General features: G+C 57.8%; 1 protein-coding gene across 1 annotated transcript in view; it reads left to right on the forward strand.

The window, feature by feature from the left end:
* The window catches only part of GFI1 (growth factor independent 1 transcription repressor), a 7,428-nt gene that overhangs the window by 1,028 nt on the left and 4,904 nt on the right, over positions 1-1,496 (forward strand). The window contains exon 3 of the mRNA XM_006882483.1: positions 1,294-1,490. Within this exon, the coding sequence (XP_006882545.1) occupies positions 1,294-1,490 (197 nt within the window). The remainder of the gene's footprint in view (positions 1-1,293; positions 1,491-1,496) is intronic.

Raw genomic sequence — 1,496 nt, forward strand, 5'->3', positions numbered from 1 at the left:
GGGGTCCGGTTTGAAAAATCTCAGCCCCCAGCTCGGCCCTCCTGGCCCAGATCGGGGGCCTGTTTCATTTTTCGTTTGACCAGGTTGTCCCACCCTCGGACACTGGCCCGAGATTTCATTTCCAGTAAGCGGTCAAGGTTTGCGCTAACCCAGCTGCCCTGAAGCTCTGTGGGTGGGAAGTCTCAGGTACTGGCCTGGTCGAGGGCTCAGATCTGCAAATTCTGCCAACAGCCAGCCATCGCTGGGGCCCATTTATTAGTCTTAATGGAATGCCTACGCCGGCCTCAGACACAGGGAGAGCATGGGCTTTCTCAAGCCAGAACTCCAGCACCTAGGGATTCTTGCATGCCCAGCACCGCCGAGATGACTGGGCGCCAGGGGACGATTCTGACAGAAGCTGGGAGGGGGGTGGGAGCAGCCTCACCCTCAAGGGCCAGTCTAGACGAGTCTAGGTGGAGGATGCAAGTGCACCCAGGGAAAGAACATGTTGGGTATTTGACTTTAGCAAAATTCACGTAGAGGTGCAGCTCATATACTTGCAGGTGATGGCAAAACCTATTAAGTGTAAATTGTTCTTGTGTTAAGTTCAGGATTTCGTTTGCTTGGGTTTTCTTTGGTTGTTTTCCGTCAAACCATGACAAGAATGGGAATGGGGAGTATTTGACCGGCAGTTTAAACCCAAAGCCCCCTTTCCACTTCCCCTTTGCTGCCTACACTACTGGCACTTAATAACTTTGAGGAACTTTAATGCCTTCCCTTTTTGTACAATCTTGGGTAAGCTGGGTTTGCATTTTATTGATCCTCCCCCCTTTTCCTTATCGATGTTGTTGGTTTTGGTTGCCTTTGAGTGGAGCGACCCTATGAACAAAAGGCCTGAAACCCTTCTGGAGAAGGACTGTATGGGCGCATGCATGCCCGGGCCAGGAGAACTCCCGTGTGGGGGGGGGGAGGCAAGCGCAGGCCCTGCGGTAAGGCCAGCTCTACAGCGTCTGGCGCAGGCGGCCTGGGGAGCCTTCCCTCGAAGGACTTCTAGGTGGAACATGGGTCCGGCCACAAAAGACACTGCTGTAAAAGAGACCATCGCCTTTCTCCCAGAGTTTTCCTGTCCTTCCCCTCCCCTAGACGCCATCTTAGTTAAGTTTGCTGCCCTGCCGCCCCCAGGGGCCCCCAAAGCCCCAGAACTGGCCCGCGTGGTCTCCTGGGGCGACTCCCCTACCCAGCGCGGTGCCTGGCGTGAACTGGGTGACTGCCAGCCAGGCGCTCTGACGGGACCCCTTTCTTGTGCCTCCACAGCCTCGGAGAAGTCGGTGTGCCCGTCTCTGGACGAAACCCAGGCCTTCCCGCTCGCCTTCAAGCCGTACTCGTGGAGCGGCCTGGCGGGTACCGACTTGCGGCACCTGGTGCAGAGCTACCGGCCGTGCGCCGCCCTGGAACGAGGCGCCGGCCTCGGTCTCTTCTGCGAGCGCGCCCCGGAGCCCGGCCACCCGGCCGCGCTG

This window comes from Elephantulus edwardii, unplaced genomic scaffold (assembly GCF_000299155.1).
Source record: "Elephantulus edwardii isolate Elephantulus edwardi_28Jun2011 unplaced genomic scaffold, EleEdw1.0 scaffold00020, whole genome shotgun sequence".
Lineage (NCBI taxonomy): Eukaryota > Metazoa > Chordata > Mammalia > Macroscelidea > Macroscelididae > Elephantulus > Elephantulus edwardii.